Source organism: Colossoma macropomum, unplaced genomic scaffold (assembly GCF_904425465.1).
Source record: "Colossoma macropomum unplaced genomic scaffold, Colossoma_macropomum, whole genome shotgun sequence".
In the NCBI taxonomy this organism is placed as follows: Eukaryota; Metazoa; Chordata; class Actinopteri; order Characiformes; family Serrasalmidae; genus Colossoma; species Colossoma macropomum.
In genome coordinates this window covers 276,397-296,868 of record NW_023495902.1, presented here as the reverse complement: position 1 = coordinate 296,868, position 20,472 = coordinate 276,397, and the positions used below count along the sequence as shown (strand labels likewise).

General features: G+C 36.9%; 1 protein-coding gene across 1 annotated transcript in view; it reads right to left on the bottom strand.

Annotated features, from left to right (window-relative positions):
* Window positions 1-20,472, bottom strand: part of LOC118803449 (zinc finger protein 850-like) — a 58,340-nt gene that overhangs the window by 8,711 nt on the left and 29,157 nt on the right. Inside the window, exons 3-5 of the mRNA XM_036563932.1 lie at window positions 15,272-15,943; window positions 15,080-15,210; window positions 5,971-6,669 (exon numbers count right to left, since the gene is read on the bottom strand). Coding sequence (XP_036419825.1) covers window positions 5,971-6,669; window positions 15,080-15,210; window positions 15,272-15,943 — 1,502 coding nt within the window. The remainder of the gene's footprint in view (window positions 1-5,970; window positions 6,670-15,079; window positions 15,211-15,271; window positions 15,944-20,472) is intronic.

Sequence of the window (20,472 nt, the reverse complement as noted above, 5' to 3'; positions counted from 1 at the left end):
ATGCAGCATTAGCTGAGGCAAATCTGGAGATCCTGAGTGAAATATTGCATTAACTGAGGTAAATCTGCAGAGACACAATGAAATAAGGCATGAACTGAGGTAAATCTGCAAAGACTGTGTGAAATACAGCATTAAGTGAGGTAAACCTGCAGTAGCCATGTAAAATGCAGCATTAGCTGAGGTAAATCTGGAGATCCTGAGTGAAATATGGCATTAATTGAGGTAAATCTGCAAAGGCTGAATGAAACACAGCATTAACTGAGGTAAATCTGGAGATCCTGAGTGAAATATGGCATTAACTGAGGAAAATCTGGAGAGGCTGAATGAAATAAAGCATTAACTGAGGTAAACCTGGAGATGCTGAGTGAAATATGGCATTAACTGAGGTAAATCTGGAGAGGCTAAAAGAAATACAGCATTAACTGAGGTAAATCTGGAGAGGCAGAATGAAATACGGCATTAACTGAGTTAAATGTTTAGTATCTGAATGAAATGTGCCATTAACTGAGGTAAATCTGCAGTATCTGAATGAAATACAGCATTAACTGAGATAAATCTGCAACGGCTGAGTAAAATGCAGCATTAATTGAGATAAACCCTCTGTAGCCATGTAAAATGCAGCTTTAGGTGAGGTAAACCTGGAGAGGCTGAATGAAATATGGCATTAATTGAGGTAAATCTGGAGAGGCTGAGTGAAATAAAACATTAACTGAGGTAAATCTGGAGATCCTGAGTGAAATATAGCATTAACTGAGGTAAATGTGTAAAACTTGAATGAAATATGGCATTAACTGAGGTAAATGTGCAGAACATGAAAGAAATAAAGCATTAACTGAGGTAAACCTGGAGAGGCTGAATGAAATAAGGCATTAACTGAGGTAAATCTACAGAGGCTGTGTGAAATGCAGCATTAACTGAGGTAAACCTGCAAAGGCTGAATGAAATACAGCATTAACTGAGGTAAACCTGCAGTAGCCATGTAAAATGCAGCATTAGCTTAAGTAAATCTGCAAAGGCTGAGTGAAATATGGCATTAACTGAGGTAAATCTCCAAGCAGGAAATTTACCTCAGGAAAATAAGGAAATCCAGTTTAGTTTCCAATATTAGCGTGACCACACAACCTCAGTGGTCTATATGTCTATTTAAAGAGGTTGGGTGACCAGCTTTTCCATGTTAGATGTAAATTGATCTTTTTTACACTTTCTGCCAGTTTATTTAAGTCGAGCATTCATTATTTGGATCAGACTACTTTTGCATTGCACATAAAGTTTAGGTTGTCTTTTTGTCTTCTTCCAGAAATGAATGATGTCCTGTTTCAAGTCCTACACTTTCTTGCCCAGCTTAAATATGCTTCTGTAATCAAGTCAGGACATTTCAAGTGGGAAGTTTAGCTTCTGAAACAGGTTAAATATAAAAATCATGCATGGGACTTTGTGGTACTCAGCAAACGTCATCTGGTACCCTCCACATGAACACATCTCACAGACAAACATAGAAACACAGCGAGGAGAGAAATCACCACTGCTTGGAGTGTGGAAAGTATTTTAATCATGGGAGTCATCTCAAAAAACACCAGCTCATTCACATTGGAAAAAAAACATATTACTGCTCAGAGTGTGGAAAGAGTTTCAGTCATCAGAGTTACCTTAAAATACACCAGCGCCTTCACACTTAAGAGAAGCCATATCACTGCTCAGAGTGTGGGAACAGTTTTACTCAACAGAGTAATTTTAAAACACACCAGCGCGTTCATGCAGGAGAGAAGCCGTATCACTGCTTAGAGTGTGGGAAGAGTTTTACTGTACAGAATCACCTTAAAATACACCAGCACATTCACACGGGAGAGAAGCTGTATCTCTGCTCAGACTGTGGGAAGAGTTTCAGGTGTTCAAAATCTGTGATGACACACAAGTGCACCAAAAGCAGTGGTGAAAACGTGCAGCAGTGGGTGTAACATTAACACATTCCAGAAGTAAAAGTCTCCTGAAAACGGTGCTTCCAGCCCAGAATTCAAACTGTTTTAGGGGAAACCACAGATTTTTGTTTAACCCTGTTTCTAAAATATGAGCATAAAATGAAATATAATTTCCTGTGCTGGCTAACAGCTCATACACCCAGTTTGGTGTGCTTCTTCATATTCTCCCCAAAATGCTAATTTTATTAGTATTATATGTTGAAAAGACTCAAGAAGTTCCACAATTAATGTTTTTTTCCTTTCTAATTTAGCATATCTATGCTAATAAAGTATCTCAGATGCAATGCCTGATGTTTTCACAAACATTTGACAGTGTGCTTGGCTTGTTGAGTTCCTCCTTTGCTTCCTTGATTCTTACATTAATCAGTTAATGCTTGTTGTTATGAAGGTGCCGCTTTTGTCTTCCTTTTTTAATGTTTTCTGAATGTTCTATGTTATGTTTTTTCTTGTTGAGGACTGTAATGAAGAAGATACGACCCTGAAGACTGCAACAGTGAAGTTTTTGCTGTGCTGGCCAGAAATTCTGATGTTATTTCTCAGCTTTTAGGATTCAAGAGATTCTGGTGCTGCTCTCAGCTCTCTGGGGTAACTGTTCATTTCAGTTCAGACGCTCTAAAATGGACAGTTATTCCAGTGAGTTGAGAGCACATATTCACTATATACAACCAACAGTTCTCTCTTTCAGTATAACTGTATAACACCTCTGAACCACGGTACTTATTTATACAACTGGATAAATGTTTATATCGTCCTGTAAATAGTAGTTCTCTGCACATAGACATATTCCATATTCACATTCATCCCTTTTGCTTTTTCCATGTTAGCAGTTTTATGTATAAAAGTCATTTAATCACTTAATTTTATTTGTATTTTTTTCTCTTTTTTAGAATTTCTTATAGTCTGTGTCCATGTCTGGTCTGTTTACGATGTTACATGTGTGCACACACTATGACAGATTCCTTGTGTGTGGAACATATTTAGTGAAATAAAGTGGTTTTGATTCTGAAGTAGATGACATTATGGATCAACAAAAAAAAGAAGTCTACATCTATTAGGTTACATAGCCTGGTAGAATACCTTAAACCTACATGACTTGTCAGTCTATATGTGCCAAAGAGAACTGCAAGGTAAAGCTTTTCAGTTTACCACAGCACAACTGAGATCAAAATTCAGAAATGTAGGAGAAACGCCCACTCATAATTTCTGTGATGTGATAAATCCCAAAAACCAAGACCACACTGTGAATTTCAAAAGAAAAGTAGATTTTTTTAGGTTTACAGGAACATTAAAATGTTGTTAAGAGAATAAAAATACATACAAACTGAGAAAAATAATCTCAGAAAGTTAAAATGTTCACACAAACATACATAACTTCACAGCAAAGGCTTAACCAAGACAAAAGCTTATGGAAAGTAATCAACACAGACCTGGGCAATACATTCAGTTCATTCAGTTCATAGTTCATGCATACAAATTGTATGTAAATTAGTCTACATAATTAATGGCATACACATTGATTCATCATTACAAATCAGAGCTATTGTATTGCAGACTTTGACTGTTTCAAGAACAAAACTGTACAGTGTGTCATTGGTGAGATTCAGTCAACAAAGATGGTGTCCCTCATGAACATCCTAATGATGTCAGCAAGAGTTAATCTGAGTCAGGCCTGTTACGATCTGTCTAGTAGTTTTGCAATAGTCATAACATAAAACATATCAGCGTTTAAGCAGATCAAGTTTTGTTATTTTCTTTCTTTTTTGCTGTTTTCTTAACCAACTCAGGATAGAAGTCAGAGTGGGCATGCACCAAAACAACAAAAATATTAGATGTAGCTGGGTGATTAGAGAACTAACTTACCTGCACGCAAATAAAGAAGCAAAAATAGTCTTTCCTAACTTCGTGACTAGGCCAAAAACAGAGGAAACATGGGCCAAAAGAAATGCTACCCAGTCCTACACCTTGGTGGGCAGTTATAGGAGAGTTACAGGTGTTGTTCTTCAACTTGCTGGTAAGTAGTAGAGATAAACTGGGCTGAAAGCATAACTAGGGCTAATCTAATACATTGCTAGAGAAAACCATACACAACTCGTAAAACAAGCATTTGACTGTACAGCTAAGCTGAACTACACAGCAACAATGTGTAAGTTGGGTATGTGTAATGTGTAATAGGTGTAAGTTGGAAACAGCTGCTGAAGAAATAACACATGCAGCCAGCCAATCAGACGCACGTCTTTTCACAGGACACAATCACACTCTCAAGTAAGTGGGTTTCTAATAAGTTTGAGAGAGAAAGAGAAAGAAAATGAAGAACTGAAAAAAAAACAATTAAACCAATCTTAACAAGGCCCAAATCCTTTACACTGTACACTATATTGCCAAACTATTTGCTCATCTGCCTTCACGCGCATATGAACCTGAGTGAGATCCCATTCTTAATCCATAGGGTTTAATATGATGTCAGTCCACCCTTTGCAGCTATAACAGCTTCAACTCTTCTGGGAAGGCTTTCCACAAGGTTTGGGAGAGTGTTTATGGGAATTTTTGCATACACTTCCTACTTTACACCTCAGCTGCTCGTGTTTTATCAGCGTGCCCCCAAAACGGTCAGCAGTTGGCGATGGAAGTGATGTGGCTTACTGTGATGAAAACGCAGCTTAAATAGTGCATGGCTACTGCAAGTCTTAAAAATATATGAATTACACATAAAAATACAAACTTAATCACACACCTGCACACATAGGTCTGTATTGCGTTCACATAATTTTAAAGTTTTAATCTTTTTTGTGAATAATTTGGAGCAGTTGCAGTTACACAATCATAAAATCTGGGGGGTTTGAAAAATAAATAGGATTGGAAAAATGCTATAAAGGCAAACAACTACTTTATAACAACTAAGATTATAGAGCTGTCATATAAAATAATCCATCAATTTTACCCAGTGAAGACTGTTGTTATTTAAAGATTCAAAACTGATGAAAATCATCACTGATATATGTTATGAAGGTGACTCTGAAATTATGCAGCATTTATTTTTTGATCATGTCCCACGGGAAAAGCATACTGGATTGATCTGCAAAATTATAGAAAACACCAGCCAAGCTTTCCCTTGACATTGGTCTATGCATATTTGTAGACAACTTTCATATACAGTGATTCTGTGATTGGGATACATTGGAGAGATAATCGCAATGGATGTTGGTGTGGAGTGTGAGGAATGCCAGTTCTTCAGAGCATTGAATGATGGTTCTTATGTCAGTAGCATTTGAGCACGCCATCTATCTTGTACTTTATCTATTAAATCTACATAACAATGAGGTCATTACTAATTTAGAACTCCCTTAGCACCTCCCTGAACAATCTCTCTACCCATTAAGACAATGTCAACATAGTAAGAGGTTGAAGAGGGTTTTATTCCTGCTGCAGTGTCAATAAAAATGTGTAAGAACCACAAACCTGTACTTCAGCTACAGGCTGGAATCAGAACAGAGAGAATTCAATACGTCATTTGGAAATTTGTGTGCAAATCTAAGCAGTGTTGTACCACCACACAAAGTAGTCACACTTTGCTCTTTAGATGTTCTTTATTAAAGAACAACAGGAAACGGGGAACATAGCATTATATTGAAACAATGGGGAAGGTCACAGACTTTCACCCCACTGGGACCAACCCCAAACACAAAACACCCACAACCCCAGAAACAATAAAACACATATATCACACAATGCAAACTAACAAATAACATTAAAACATTAATGTTGGTGTTCAGTACCGTAAATTATATTTCATTTTATACTCATACTTCCAAATACTTGAATAAAAATGGTGGGTTTTCTCTTTAAAAATACAATGTTTGAATAATCTTCTATCCAGATTTTTTAAATTGGGGATGGATGCACTGTTCCCTCCAGACTTCCGGCATGGTATTAAGGTTACTGCCCATTTCCACCACTGCTCTTAATACACTTGTGTATCTTCACAGAATAAGAATGCCTGAAACTCTTCCCGCACTCTGAGCAGTGATACGGTTTAACTCCTGTGTGAATGCACTGGTGTGTTCGGAGAGTACGCTGCCGAGTAAAACTCTTCCCACACTCTGAGCAGTGATACGGCTTCTCTCCTGTGTGAATGCGCTGGTGTGTTCGGAGAGTACTCTGCTGAGTAAAACTCGTCCCGCACTCTAAGCAGTGATACGGCTTCTCTCCTGTGTGAATGCGCTGGTGTTGCTGGAGAGAACTCTGTGTATTAAAACTCATCCCACACTCTGAGCAGTAATGTGGTTTAAATCCTGTGTGAATGTGCTGGTGAGTTTTGAGAGAACTCTGCTGATTAAAACTCTTCCCACACTCTGAGCAGTGATACGGCTTCTCACCTGTGTGAATAAGCTGGTGTGTTTTGAGAGTACTCTGATGACCAAAACTCTTGCCACAGTCTGAGCAGTGACACGGCTTCTCTCCTGTGTGAATGCGCTGGTGTGTTTTGAGATTACTCTGACGACTAAAACTCTTGCCACACTCTGAGCAGTGATATGGTTTAAGTCCTGTGTGAATGCGCTGGTGTGTTTGGAGGTGACTGTGTTGATTAAAACTCTTCCCACACTCTGAGCAGTGATACGGCTTCTCTCCTGTGTGAATGCGCTGGTGTGTTTTGAGGTGACTGTGTGCAGTAAAACTCTTCCCACACTCTGAGCAGCTGTGAGTTCTCTCCTTGCTGAGTTTCCGTGTTAATCTGTGAGAAGTCTTCATGTGGAGGGGAGCAAATAATGTTTGCTTGGAACTAAAGCTTCCTCTGGATGTCATATTCTTGTATTTTCTCTCTTTGAACAGCTGAACACTGCTCTTGCTAGAATGTCCTGACTTGCAGAAGTCCACTCTACAAGCAGGAGAAGTCTTGAACCAGGATGAAATTCATTTCTGGAAGAACAAAATGAAAAAGACAAAATTAGTCTAAATCATGAATGCCCTACTTACATTATCTGGCAGAAAGAGTTAAGAAAGCTTAAACTTCAGTCAGCTGTGGAAAAGCCAATTACCTGATCAGCGATATCAAACGCACATACTTAATCTCATCTCAGGCTTTTGTTTTTCTGAAATTGTAAAACTGTGCATTAGAATTGGATAGAATATAGGTCAATGCTTTTTTCAGATACATATTATGTATCTAACACAGTTTTGTTACAGTATAGTATGTAGTAGGTGTTTTCCATTGTTATCGCGTTATCAAGTTCAGCTATAGATGTGTTTGGAAAACCATGTAGTATTATAATTTCACTGAAGCAAGCTGAAGTTCCAAGGCACATCAGCATTTATTCTCAGTTCCATGCACTCAGGCTAAGCTTACTGTAAAATAAAATAAGTTGAAAGAGAAGAGATTAGAATAAAAGTAGAAGAAAAAACAGGCTATTAGAGTACCCCCAATCTTGTTAAAGGAATGCGATACCCAATTACCCAACATATTTACCGTGCTTTTGAACAGTAAATATGTCTTCTACTTCTCTAGTTCTCTTTCCCTACACAGGGATTATTGAGTTTTACGCATCGCCATCGGGTTGCTTGTCTATCACAAATGTTATCAGATTACAATGCCTTGTCACCCTGGTCCAGTACGTAGTCAAATAAGCATGGTCCAGATGATCGAAAAACTGATGGAATTTTCAAAATAATTTTTAACGCTCCTTGTAAATCTTCATTGTATGTGCAACGTTGTGGGACTTTGGTTAGGGTCTAAGTCTAAGTAGCTTATCTTGTTTTCACCAGGTTGGAGTGCTTGTGGTGTCACAATTAGTTGGCTAGGCTCTATGAGCTGGATTTCATTGCCTATATTGATCAACTTCTTGATCAATATAGGCAATATAGCACTCTGATCTTGCAATTTCAGCAGCTTTTCATATGTATCAAAAAGGTAGTTTCCTTGCATTCCTGAGTTGTGTTCTTATTTGTTAAATTTGCATATACTGAGTTTATGCTTTCAGTGTTAATGAGTTGATTATTGTGTCCATCTTAGATTTAGTTACTGATTATGTAATGATATGTGGTGATTTTGGCTACTTTCACAACTTAACCACACTGTGTTCATATGCCTCCAATCCTTAAATCACCTGACAGAGCTCCCTACATTTATCTCCCACATACTGACAGTATAACTGCCGTGTCACATTTATTACATTTTTCATAAGTTTTGGGGGAGGGAATACCTGAAACTGTGCAGGACAGTGGCTCACCCAGGACTGGACTATGGCATACAAAGGTTTAACGTAGCTCCACTCCAACAATAAAAGAGGTGAAACCAGAACAAACTGTTTGGAATTGAAAGATAAACAAAACACCCATCCCTTGACTGGAAACACATACAGAAATACCTGGTACAATCCATGGTTAAATGAAACTATTTTTATTTAAAACAAATGATAGTGATGTCATTTTATCTTGTAGTTTAATGGTCAACAAAACTGCTTATTTTCAGTGGCAAATTACATATTCTCAGATGCCCCCATCTGATTATAAGCCCCTCTAAATTTTATGTACCTCTGCTTTTGAGTCTGTATGGCCTTAGCTGTAAAATATCTCTGTTCATGCTTATTAATAAATATATTTTTATATAACTATTTTATTTTAAACAAAGGAAATAGTAAAGTGCAAATTCATTATGTGTGTAAATTTGAACTGCACTGATGCAGTAGAAGCATATAAAATACTGAAAAACCTATATTAATAAATAGAAAGGTTGGATAGCCTCTTCATTCTTCATATTGCTTTCTCCCATTAAAATGATGTAGCACAACATACACATCCTACTTTTCCTATATGCATGTATTGAATATAGTACAATACATTACAATTTAGTACTGGATTATCATGTTTTTTTTTTTTGTTTTTGGCCAAGTGTCAACAGAAAGCTCTGTGTTTTGGATTGGATGCTCCTCAAAAGTCTAAACTTTAAATTCTTCTTGAAATATTCTGTGTTACAATATTAGTGTGAACTTCTACGGTCAGTTACGGTGTAACTGTGAGCTTCTGTGTAACTGAAGACAAATTCCTTGAATGTACAAACACAACAGGCCAGTTAAGCCTGGTTTTCTGTTCTGAGTAATCTGTTTCCTGAGGTCTGAGATTTAGAATAAATACATATATATATATATATAGCTTTATGCACTTACCCAAAGCTTTGTCCAGTTCTCTGCTGAAAATCAGTTCCTGAATCTGAAAATATCAGTCTCTGAATCTGTGTCTGTGGAAAATCATAAATCACCTGTAAGTTAATAAAAATCCAGTTTCTTTTAGCTCGTAACACTTGGTAGCTAATACAGATTGTACTAACATGGAACGACACACTGCACTGTAAAGCTGTATCACTAATACACCTCTTGGTGTCTTGGTCACTAATACACCTCTTGGTCTCTTTACAGTCTTCATCTACAGTCTTTTGTAGAAACAATTTGAATGCCTCCAATCAGATAAAAGTAGGTGGGGAGGGGCGGGTCTTATGCTGCTGAAACACTCAGGCTCAAACAACTGGATTTCAATTCTAGTAAATCCTTTTTTTCCATTTGAGCCCAACCAACTGGTGTAGTATAAAATTAGAACTCTGCAGAGTCAGCTAAATTTATACACACAAAACAATAAAAATCAAATTGAATCTTGATCTCAGAATCTAAAATTTAATCATTAATTTAATCAAATTTAAACATTAAGTTTAAATTTAAGTTTTGATTAATCAATGCAATTCAATTTAAACATTAAGTCATGAATATGAGCCACATATTCAGTCACCTCATATTTTTCCTGTATTATAAATGTATCATACTGAATATAATTTTACATTTTAAGTACGGTTTTGAATACACAAAAGTTAGAAAATGTAATGATAATAATCAAACTCACGATATTATGTAATGATTGTGAGAGACGTGGGGCTGTATTACAGAAACTATTACAAAAAATCTTTTTTGTCTTAACTTAAGATCTGAATGCTCAAGATATGATTTTTAAAAATTTAGTATGACAGGAGCCAATATTAATTTATATATTCTATTTTATCTTACAGAATTTTATCTGAAGTTAGGAAATCTTAACTCAATTCAAGTCGACAATAAACCATCATGTCTGTAACCTAGCAACTGACCATATGCACACAGCTGAAACATAAACACATAATCAAAATGATCAAGGTAGACAGCCAGACAGCTGCCGTTACTGATGCAACAAAGGTACAACTAAACGAAAGCACTAAATATTATGTCAGAACTTCGTACTGTTTATCAGTGTTGCTGCTCCCCAGTTTCAGTCTCCATTTCCCAAACGCTTTAGCTAATGTTATTCCCCCTAATAAACAGACATGCGTTCAGCTCTGTCTCCTCATTATTCACCATCACTGTAATATATTATTGTTAACATTACCACACAAAGGTAATCAGAGAGATGGTGGAGGTTGTGTATGCAGTATCTGAGATTTTTGAAATGCAGAGTTAGAAAAAACAACCCACAGTGAAAGCAGAGTTTCACAGTAGAAATAAATGTAGCGTCATTATGCTAGTAGTGAACTATGCTGCCTGTCACTCCATAAAACAATAGAAACAGATTGTTCAAACAGAGCGCCTCTGGGGTTGTTAGGACGGAATTTAGGAGATTTTGATTATTTAGGATGTTTGTGTTTTCTTATCTGGAGTTAATAGATAAGATTATGAACTTAAGAACTGTTGTTCTGTAATAGCTTCTGTCCTAAATTCAGTCCTACCTGAAGTTGTCATGGTGACTGAACAGATAAGATTTCAGACTTAAAAAGTTTCTGTAATGTGGCCAAGATAGAAATTCTCTGACCCTTGCAGGACATTCCAATACATTACTTTACTAAATTAAAACTCCATTACATCAAAAAAAAAATGCTGCATTGCCATGGCAACGGCCCTATTGTCTACTTTAAATAAATGCTTCTTTTACTTCGAACAACAAGATTGTCGTCAATGAATCTGCATTCAAATTAGAAACAATTTACTGTTTAGACCACAAAGATCAGCAGGAAAAATTACTTCATCATGAATGTCACTACCCACCCCATCATGCTCTATTCACACTCTATTCACAACCATGCTCTTTGGAGAGAGTGTGAAAGATCAAGGACCATCACTTTTCAGTTTTATATAGATCAGAGGTTCCCAGTTTGTCCTGGAGAGTCCACACTACATGCATGTTTATACTGTTCCTTATCTAGCACTCCAAATTCAACTAATTAACTAATGAAATGCTGGATGGTGAGTGTTAAAGTAGAGAAAGTACAAAAACATGCAGAGTGTGTGGTCCCCAGGACTGAGATTGGGAAGATAAGAACCAACCCATCAAGCTCCTGAACAGCTCACACAGTGCACCCCCCTCTAAAAAGACCTCAAACACCCAACATAAACTTTCATGCCAGTTCTTAATCTACCAGACATTGACCACTAACCCCCACCCAGACATTCACAGCTCTTAGGAAGCTCTTTATATTGTTGTAGAACAAACTGCTGTTTTCTCACCACTTTTGTACATTGTTTTATTAGGGAATGGTTGATAAGATCTGCTTTATGTGTTTAAACTGACAATGGAGCAGATAGTTATGCATAAACCCTTTAATGTCCTCACCATGAAAGCACACACACACACACACACACACACATCTTCTAAGCCGCTTATAAGAAAAAGCAATGTTTTTTTATATTTGTATTTGGAGCAATAATAAAAACAATTGGTGTTTTCTTCCCCCAGTTTTTAAAATATTCACGTCTATATTTGTTCTGATTTTGCCACAAATCTACCAAACTGAAGTGCCATCTCGACAGTTTGGTAGATTTGTGGCAAAATCAGAACATATATAGATGTGCATACATATAAAATGTGCTAGACCACAAAGATGAGCAGAACGTTAAATAAGGGACTCCTCTTCACAGTTTGTTTGAAAATTGAGGAGTTGACTTGATAAAATTACAACACAAAAGAGCAGAAGTATATGAGATAAGCCAAGAATCGTTGGGTGGAAAGCCATAAACAGCATTTTAATCCACTGTAAGTGCATTATTACCACAATAAATGAATTGACATGCTTTCCAAGTAGCATGTATAGTATAAATCATTAATAAATCAGAAACAAACTGCTCCATGTTTGCCAAACCCAACTAGGAGAACATTATCATCCAAATATTCTGGCCCAGCATTTAATACAAAAACAAAACATAATGCAGATCTTATCAATCATTCAACAATAAATAAAACAATGTGCAGAAACAGATCATGCCATATTGAACGTGGAGCTGTAATTAATGTAAAAATGTAGACTGATATGCTGACATTATCCAAGCTTGGTACAAATAGTTACAAATAGGGTGTAGTGTGTAAGAGTCGTTCAGAAGCTTAATGGTCTAGTTCAGATGTTCCCAATCCCAGACTATGTACTCTGCATATTTTTGAGCTGTCCCTACTTTAACACTCACAATCCAGCATTTAATCAATTAATGTGTTTAATTTGTAGTGTTAGATATGTGAAAGTACACACATGTGCAGAGTGTGGATTCTCCAGGACTGGAACTGGGAAACTCTGGTCTAAATGAAACTCAAAACTGGTGTCATCAGTGATTTATTTATCAGATAGTTTCTTGTTTGAGGTAAAAAGATTTATTTAGTTAGGTAGTTAGGTAGACATCGGCCAACCCTAAAGAGCATTTTTCAGAGATATTTCTCGATCTTCCAGATCCTGCCTTGACTTCCGTAGTTGTCCATAATTAAATTCTTATTGCAATTTTAAAGTTTATATGCAGAAAGTATTCAGATATATTTAATATTCTTCTCATGCTTTGTAAAAGTAATTTATCTATAGTTTCTTATACTCAGTCAGCTGTTTAGATGAGCCCATGGCTGTGAAGTGTAAGAGGTTTAAAAGATCACATATTTGATTATGCTCTGACTTGTCTGAATTGTCTAAAGCAGAGGATACAGAAATAATTAATGCCTTTAATTAAATCCAGTTTAGTTTCCAATATTAGCATGACCACACAACTTCAGTGGTAGAAGCTGTATCTCTGCTCAGACTGTGGGAAAAGTTTTAATCAGAAGAGTCACCAGCGCGTTCACACAGATGTTAAACCATATTATTGCTCAGAATGTGGGAAGAGTTTTACTCAACAGAGTAATCTTAAAACACACCAGCGCATTCATGCATGAGAGAAGCTGTATCTCTGCTCAGATTGTGGGAAGAGTTTCAGGTGTTCAAAATCTGTGACGACACAAAAGTGCACCACAAGCAGTGGTGAAAACGTGCAGCAATGGATGTAACATTAACACATTCCAGAAGTAAAAGTCTCCTGAAAACGGTGCTTCCAGCCCAGAATTCAAACTGTTTTTAGGGGAAACCACAGATTTTTGTTTAACCCTGTTTCTAAAATATGAGCATAAAATGAAATATAATTTCCTGTGCTGGCTAACAGCTCATACACCCAGTTTGGTGTGCTTCTTCATATTCTCCCCAAAATGCTAATTTTATTAGTATTATATGTTGAAAAGACTCAAGAAGTTCCACAATTAATGTTTTTTTCCTTTCTAATTTAGCATATCTATGCTAATAAAGTATCTCAGATGCAATGCCTGATGTTTTCACAAACATTTGACAGTGTGCTTGGCTTGTTGAGTTCCTCCTTTGCTTCCTTGATTCTTACATTAGTTAATGCTTGTTGTTATGAAGGTGCCACTTTTGTCTTCCTTTTTAATGTTTTCCGAATGTTCTATGTTATGTTTTTTCTTGTTGAGGACTGTAATGAAGAAGATACGACCCTGAAGGCTGCAACAGTGAAGTTTTTGCTGTGCTGGCCAGAAATTCTGATGTTATTTCTCAGCTTTTAGGATTCAAGAGATTTTGGCGCTGCTCTCAGCTCTCTGGGGTAACTGTTCATTTCAGTCCAGACGCTCTAAAATGGACAGTTATTCCACTGAGTTGAGAGCACATATTCACTATATACAACCAACAGTTCTCTCTTTCAGTATAACTGTATAACACCTCTGAACCACGGTACTTATTTATACAACTGGATAAATGTTTACATCGTCCTGTAAATAGTAGTAGAAAATCTACATAATTAATGGCATACACATTGATTAGAAAAGCATTCTGGATTGATCTGCAAAATTATAGAAAACACCAGGCAAGCTTTCCCTTGACATTGGTCTATTCATATTTGTAGACAACTTTCATATACAGTGATTCTGTGATTGGGATACGTTGGAGAGATAATCGCAATGGATGTTGGTGTGGAGAGTGAGGAATGCCAGTTCTTCAGAGCATTGAATGATGGTTCTTATGTCAGTAGCATTTGAGCATGCCATCTATCTTGTACTTTTCCTTTTAAATCTACATAACAATGAGGTCATTACTAATTTAGAACTCCCTTAGCACCTCCCTGAACAATCTCTCTACCAGTTAAGAACCACAAACATGTACTTCAGCTACAGGCTGGAATCAGAACAGAGAGAATTCAATACGTCATTTGAAAATTTCTGTGCAAATCTAAGCAGTGTTGTACCACCAGACAAAGTAGTCACACTTTGCTCTTTAAATGTTCTTTATTAAAGAACAACAGGAAACAGGGAACATAGCATTGCATTGAAACAATGGGGAAGGTCACCATTAGCCAGAGACTTTCACCCCACTGGGACCAACCCCAAACACAAAACACCCACAACCCCAGAAACAATAAAACACATATATCACACAATGCAAACTAACAAATAACGTTAAAACATTAATGTTGGTGTTCAGCACCGGAAAATATATTTCATTTTATACTCATACTTCCAAAAGAGTGAATAAAAATGGTGGGTTTTCTCTTTAAAAATACAATGTTTGAATAAATCTTCTATCCAGATTTTTTAAATTGGGGATGGATGCACTGTTCCCTCCAGACTTCCGGCATGGTATTAAGGTTACTGCCCATTTCCACCACTGCTCTTAATACACTTGTGTATCTTTACAGAATAAGAATGCCTGAAACTCTTTCCACACTATGAGCAGTGATACCGTTTAACTCCTGTGTGAATGCGCTGGTGTTTTTCGGAGAGTACGCTGCAGAGTAAAACTCTTCCCGCACTCTGAGCAGTGATACGGCTTCTCTCCTGTGTGAATGCGCTGGTGTGTTTGGAGAGTACTCCGCTGAGTAAAACTCGTACTGCACTCTGAGCAGTGATACGGCTTCTCTCCTGTGTGAATGCGCTGGTGTTGCTGGAGAGAACTCTGTGTATTAAAACTCATTCCCACAGTCTGAGCAGTAATGTGGTTTAACTCCTGTATGAATGTGCTGGTGTGTTTTGAGAGAACTCTGCTGATTAAAACTCTTCCCACACTCTGAGCAGTGATACGGCTTCTCTCCTGTGTGAATGCGCTGGTGTGTTCGGAGAATAAGCTGCCGAGTAAAACTCTTCCCACACTCTGAGCAGTGATACGGCTTCTCTCCTGTGTGAATGCGCTGGTGTGTTTTGAGGTGACCCTGCTGAGTGAAACTCGTCCCGCACTCTAAGCAGTGATACGGCTTGTCTCCTGTGTGAATGAGCTGGTGTGTTTTGAGATGACCCTGCTGAGTGAAACTCTTCCCGCACTCTAAGCAGTGATACGGCTTCTCTCCTGTGTGAATGCGCTGGTGTTGCTGGAGAGAACTCTGTGTTTTAAAACTGTTTCCACACTCTGAGCAGTGATACGGCTTCTCTCCTGTGTGAGTGCGCTGGTGTGTTCGGAGAGTACCTTGCTCAGTAAAATTCTTTCCACACTCTGAGCAGTGATACGGCTTCTCTCCTGTGTGAATGCGCTGGTGTGTTTTGAGATGACTCTGATTACCAAAACTCTTCCCACACTCTGAGCAGTGACACGGCTTCTCTCCTGTGTGAATGCGCTGGTGTATTTTGAGGTGACTGTGTGCAGTAAAACTCTTCCCACACTCTGAGCAGCTGTGAGTTCTCTCCTTGCTGAGTTTCTGTGTTAGTCTGTGAGATGTCTTCATGTGGAGGGAAACAAACGATGTTTGCTTGGTACTGGAGCGTCTTCTGGATGTCATATTCTTGTATTTTACCTGCTTGAACAGCTAAACACTGGTCTTGCAAGAATGTCCTCACTTGCAAAAGTGCACTCTACAAGCAGGAGAAGTCTTGAACCAGGACGAAATTTATTTCTGGAAGAACAAAATGAAAAAGACAATCTAAACTCAATGTGAAATGCCACAAAATCAGTCTAAATCATGAATGCCCTACTTACATTATCTGGCAGAAAGAGTTAAGAAAGCATAAACTTCAGTCAGCTGTGGAAAAGCCAATTACCTGATCAGCCATATCAAACCCACATACTTAATCTCATCTCAGGCTTTTGTTTTTCTGAAATTGTAAAACTGTGCATTAGAATTGGATAGAATATAGGTCAATGCTTTTTTTCAGATACATATTATGTATCTAACACAGTTTTGTTACAGTATAGTATGCACTAGGTGTTTTCCATCGTTATCGCGTTATCAAGTTCAGCTATAGATGTGTTTGGAAAACCATGTAGTATTATAATTTCACTGAAGCAAGCTGAAGTTCCAAGGCACATCAGCATTTATTCTCAGTTCCATGCACTCAGGTTAATCTTTCTGTAAATAAAATAATTTGAAAGAGATTAGAGTAAAAGTAGAAGAAAAAAAATGCGATACCCAATTACCCAACATATTTAGCATGCTTTTGAACAGTAAATATGTCTTCTACTTCTCTAGTTCTCTTTCCCTACACAGGGATTATTGAGTTTTACGCATCGCCATCGGGTTGCTTGTCTATCACAAATGTTATCAGATTACAATGCCTTGTCACCCTGGTCCAGTACGTAGTCAAATAAGCATGGTCCAGATGATCTAAAAACTGATGGAATTTTCAAAATAATTTTTAACGCTTCTTGTAAATCTTCATTGTATGTGCAACGTTGTGGGACTTTGGTTAGGGTCTAAGTCTAAGTAGCTTATCTTGTTTTGACCAGGTTGGAGTGCTTGTGGTGTCACAATTAGTTGGCTAGGCTCTATGAGCTGGATTTCATTGCCTATATTGATCAACTTCTTGATCAATATAGGCAATATAGCACTCTGATCTTGCAATTTCAGCAGCTTTTCATATGTATCGAAAAGGTAGTTTTCTTGCATTCCTGTGTTCTTATTTGTTAAATTTGCATATATTGAGTTTATGCTTTCAGTGTTAATGAGTTGATTATTGTGCCCATTTTAGATTTAGTTACTGATTATGTAATGATATGTGGTGATTTTGGCTACTTTCACAACTTAACCACACCGTGTTCATATGCCTCCAATCCTTAAATCACCTGACAGAGCTCCCTACATTCATCTCCCACATACTGACAGTATAACTGCCGTGTCACATTTATTACATTTTTCGTAATTTTTGGGGGAGGGAATACCTGAAACTGTGCAGGACAGTGGCTCCCCAGGACTGGACTATGGCATACAAAGGTTTAACGTAACAACAATAAAAGAGGTGAAACCAGAACAAAACTGTTTGGAATTTAAAGATAAACAAAACACCCATCCCTTGACTGGAAACACATACAGAAATACCTGGTACAATCCATGGTTAAATGAAACTATTTTTATTTAAAACAAATGGTAGTGATGTCATTTTATCTTTTAGTTTAATGGTCAGCAAAACTGCTTATTTTCAGTGGCAAATTACATATTCTCAGATGCCCCCATCTGATTATAAGCCCCTCTAAATTTTATGTACCTCTGCTTTTGAGTCTGTATGGACTTGTTTTAAAATATCTCTGTTCATGTTTATTAATAAATCTATTTTTATATAACTATTTTATTTTAAACAAAGGAAATAGTAAAGTGCAAATTCATTATGTGTGTAAATTTAAACTGCACTGATGCAGTAGAAGCATATAAAATACCGAAAACCTATATTGATAAATAGAAAGGTTGGATAGCCTCTTCATTCTTCATATTGCTTTCTTCCGTCAAAATGATGTAGCACAACATACACATCCTACTTTTCCTATATGCATGTATTGAATATAGTACAATACATTACAATTTAGTACTGGATTATCATGTTTTTTTTTTTGTTTTTGGCCAAGTGTCAACAGAAAGCTCTGTGTTTTGGATTGGATGCTCCTCAAAAGTCTAAACTTTAAATTCTTCTTGAAATATTCTGTGTTACAATATTAGTGTGAACTTCTACGGTCAGTTACAGTGTAACTGTGAGCTTCTGTGTAACTGAAGACAAATTCCTTGAATGTACAAACACAACAGGCCAGTTAAGCCTGTTTTCTGTTCTGAGTAATCTGTTTCCTGAGGTCTGAGATTTAGAATAAATACATATATATGGCTTTATGCACTTACCCAAAGCTTTGTCCAGTTCTCTGCTGAAAATCAGTTCCTGAATCTGAAAATATCAGTCTCTGAATCTGTGTCTGTGGAAAATCATAAATCACCTGTAAGTTAATAAAAATCCAGTTTCTTTTAGCTCGTAACACTTGGTAGCTAATACAGATTGTACTACCATGGAACGACACACTGCACTGTAAAACTGTATCACTAATACACCTCTTGGTCTCTTTACAGTCTTCATCTGCAGTCTTTTGTAGAAACAATTTGAATGCCTCCAATCAGATAAAAGTAGGTGGGGAGGGGCGGGTCTTATGCTGCTGCTCGAAACAACTGGATTTCAATTCTAGTAAATCCTTTTTTTCCATTTGAGCCCAACCAACTGGTGTAGTATAAAATTAGAACTCTGCAGAGTCAGCTAAATTTATACACACAAAACAATAAAAATCAAATTGAATCTTGATCTCAGAATCTAAAATTTAATCATTAATTTAATCAAATTTAAACATTAAGTTTAAATTTAAGTTTTGATTAATCAATGTAATTAAATTTAAACATTAAGTCATGAATATGAGCCACATATTCAGTCACTTAATATGTATTATAAATGTATCATACTGAATATAATCTTACATTTTGAGTATGGTTTTGAATACACAAAAGTTAGAAAATGTAATGATAATAAACTCAAGATATTATGTAATGATTGTGAGAGAAGTAGGGCTGTATTACAGAAACTATTACAAAAAAATTTTTTGTCTTAACTTAAGATCTGAATGCTCAAGATATGATTTTTTAAAATTTAGTATGACAGGAGCCAATATTCATTTACATATCTTTTTTTATCTAACAGAATTTTATCTGAAGTTAGGACATCTTAACCTACTCAATTCAAGTCGACAATAAACCATCATGTCTGTAACCTAGCAACTGACCATATACACACAGCTGAAACATAAACACATAATCAAAATGATCAAGGTAGACAGCCAGACAGCTGCCATTACTGATGCAACAAAGGTACAACTAAACGAAAGCACTAAATATTGTGTCAGAACTTCGTACTGTTTATCTGTGTCACTGCTCCCCAGTTTCAGTCTCCATTTCCCAAACGCTTTAGCTAATGTTATTCCCCCTAATAAACAGACATGCGTTCAGCTCTGTCTCCTCATTATTCACCATCACTGTAAATATATTACTGTTAACATCAACACACAAAGGTAATCAGAGAGACGGTTTAGGTTGTGTATGCAGTATCTGAGATTTTTGAAATGCAGAGTTAGAAAAAACACCTCACAGTGAAAGCAGAGTTTCACAGTAGAAATAAATGTAGCGTCATTATGCTAGTAGTGAACTATGCTGCCTGTCACTCCATAAAACAATAGAAACAGATTGTTCAAACAGAGCGCCTCTGGGGTTGTTAGGAAGGAACTTAGGAGATTTTGATTTTGATTATTTAGGATGTTTGTGTTTTCTTATCTGGAGTTAATGGATGAGATTATGAACTTAAGAAATGTTGTTCTGTAATAGCTTCTGTCCTAAATTCAGTCCTACCTGAAGTTGTCATGGTGACTAAACAGATTTCAGAAGATTTCAGACTTAAAAAGTTTCTGTAATGTGGCCAAGATAGAAATTCTCTGACCCTTGCAGGACATTCCAATACATTACGTTACTAAATTAAAACTCCATTACATCAAAAAAAATGCTGCATTGCCATGGCAACGGCCCTATTGTCTACTTTAAATAAATGCTTCTTTTACTTCAAGTAACAAGAATGTCGTCAATGAACCTGCATTCAAATTAGAAACAATTTACTGTTTAGACCACAAAGATCAGCAGGAAAAATTACTTCATCATGAATGTCACTACCCACCCCATCATGCTCTATTCACACTCTATTCACAACCATGCTCTTTGGAGAGAGTGTGAAAGATCAAGGACCATCACTTTTCAGTTTTATATAGATCAGAGGTTCCCAGTTTGTCCTGGAGAGTCCACACTACATGCATGTTTATACTGTTCCTTATCTAGCACTCCAAATTCAACTAATTAACTAATGAAATGCTGGATGGTGAGTGTTAAAGTAGAGAAAGTACAAAAACATGCAGAGTGCGTGGTCCCCAGGACTGAGA